This window comes from Anopheles bellator, unplaced genomic scaffold (genome assembly GCF_943735745.2).
Source record: "Anopheles bellator unplaced genomic scaffold, idAnoBellAS_SP24_06.2 scaffold00852_ctg1, whole genome shotgun sequence".
NCBI lineage: Eukaryota > Metazoa > Arthropoda > Insecta > Diptera > Culicidae > Anopheles > Anopheles bellator.
In genome coordinates this window covers 2,188-4,190 of record NW_026684976.1, presented here as the reverse complement: position 1 = coordinate 4,190, position 2,003 = coordinate 2,188, and the positions used below count along the sequence as shown (strand labels likewise).

General features: G+C 52.5%; 1 protein-coding gene across 1 annotated transcript; it reads right to left on the bottom strand.

Annotated features, from left to right (window-relative positions):
• Positions 1-7: 7 nt before the first annotated feature.
• LOC131214421 (protein croquemort-like) lies at positions 8-1,635 on the bottom strand (the record flags this gene model as incomplete). The annotated part of the gene is made up of 4 exons (XM_058208798.1): positions 1,195-1,635; positions 287-1,125; positions 132-222; positions 8-61 (listed from the first exon to the last, which is right to left on the bottom strand). Coding segments are annotated over exons 1-4 (1,425 nt in total), but the record flags the coding sequence as incomplete, so codon positions are not given.
• Between the last annotated feature and the right edge of the window lie 368 nt (positions 1,636-2,003).

The window sequence follows — 2,003 nt, the reverse complement described above, 5'->3', positions numbered from 1 at the left end:
CTCCAACGCCACAGAGTGCATAGGCCGTGTAGATGAAGCCCCAGCGAAGGTTGTGAATGAGCTGAAATGTTGTACGGGATGAGAAGAGATTCACCTAGTGCCATGCGACGACCCGTTGAAACCAACAATACCTTCAGTTCGTCTGCGATGTCTTCCGTGAGCACCATCCGTTGCTCAATCCAAAATGCGGGAATTACAACATCTGGTACACCGCTGAACAAACTACAGAAGAAAACATTCACATTGTTTGTCGTCTGTGGGCAGGGACAAGGAAAAAAGGACGTACCTTAAACCATAATCTCTGAGATGCATATTGTACTGGATACGGCCATTCGCGGTCATCGGGATACCCGAGAAAGGATGCAATGCAAAGCGGAACTCATGCAGCGTCTTGTTAGGACTTACGCCTGTGACCGCATTAACGTAGCTCGGATCGGCAAGATAGAAATGCGGATAGCTTACGAGCAGCGGTGCACCAAATTTACACTCCGACACGTCGATCACACCGGGCGCATATACGGGACACTCCTCGACCGGGGCCGTACATTGGCACTCCGTTTCTGGTATCGTATGTCCGTTGTCGAAGTTTTCTGCGTGTCCAACCCACAGCATTCCATCCAGACCGTGCACCCTGAAGTCGGACTCATGGCGCAACGTGAGTGCACTACATAGATCCGGCAGGAAAATATGGAGCGGCCTGATGTTGTCACCCAAGTTACGTCCCATCGGTGGCCACACTTCTCCTCCAGATCCTCGCACCTGACCGCAGACTCCGCGATAGTTGGGCACCTGTGGGGCGTGGTTCCACTGGCGCATGAGCCCGGTATTCTGACGATGGTCAACTCCGGTTCCCATCTGGAAGGTGCCATCGTATTCGAGACTTTCGTTGCGTTCCACAAACCACCCGAAGCCGTCCCACGGAGGCAGAGTGATGTCGGGGAGTGTACCCGGTGGTAAGATAGCAAGCAACTCGCCCAACGTTGTCAGCAGCAAGTCGGGACGCCCATCGAATAACATTTCGTGCACCGGAACGTCCTCGTACAGAAATTCACCGAGCCCGTTTAGCATTATTATGTTATCAAGAAGCGGTAGTAGTGGGTCACCCTCCAACGTCTTACCAACGGTCTGGAACAAGCATTTGGTAAGGCATTTGTAACCCGACCAGGAGACCTTTAAAACACTCTACAAACCTACCGATAGCACTGGGTTCAGCGTCGTGACCCGATCGTTATAGTAGTCCCCGTTCGAGAGCTCCGGTAGGTAGTGCCAGATGCGCTTCTGGTTGAACGTAAGCGTGTCGTTGGCGTTCCAAGTCACCATTCCACGCTCGTGTCGCTCAGAAAACACGTATGGCCCCATCTGCACAAAGTTGGGCTTCACATTCGGATTGCGTACTTCTGTAGGATTGGTCCAGTTGAACAGGTAGATGTCGAAGAAAATTGGCACTTCGCCATCGAAGAAGTTCTCGTACACTCGGGCTCCTTCCTTGACGCGAAACTCCGTAAGCGCTACGGCATCGATGATGGCCGGCAACCCGAACCCAAGAAAGGCAGCTGCCACAAAGATCGCCACTACGCCGCCAAAGGCCCACAGCTTCTTGGCGGTGTTGGAGTACCGTTTCGAACAGCAGCACATGGTTCCCTCGGTGTTTCACGGTATGCGGTGCTTCTAGCTAGCACTTTGAAGGAGTCAACGGCTCAGACCTGTCCGAACACGGTGCGGTTCAGAGCCGAACTAGCATCAGCCGTAGGTTCCAGTGCTGCGTTGGTGGGCCGTGTACCATTTAGCGGATTTGCGATGCTAATACCCCTTTATCTTGGATATCTTGTGATTGGTCTGCGCACACCGCTCTCGAACACTTTTTGGTGAACGCTGGTGGAATTAATGGACTTTTTGTCTCTGTTTTGGTCCATTTTATATTTTTTTGTACTGCGCCTTGCTGGGCACAATGAAGACAAATACACGTATGGCAGACGCCGGCAGGCGGTGGTTCGAGAGGCCCT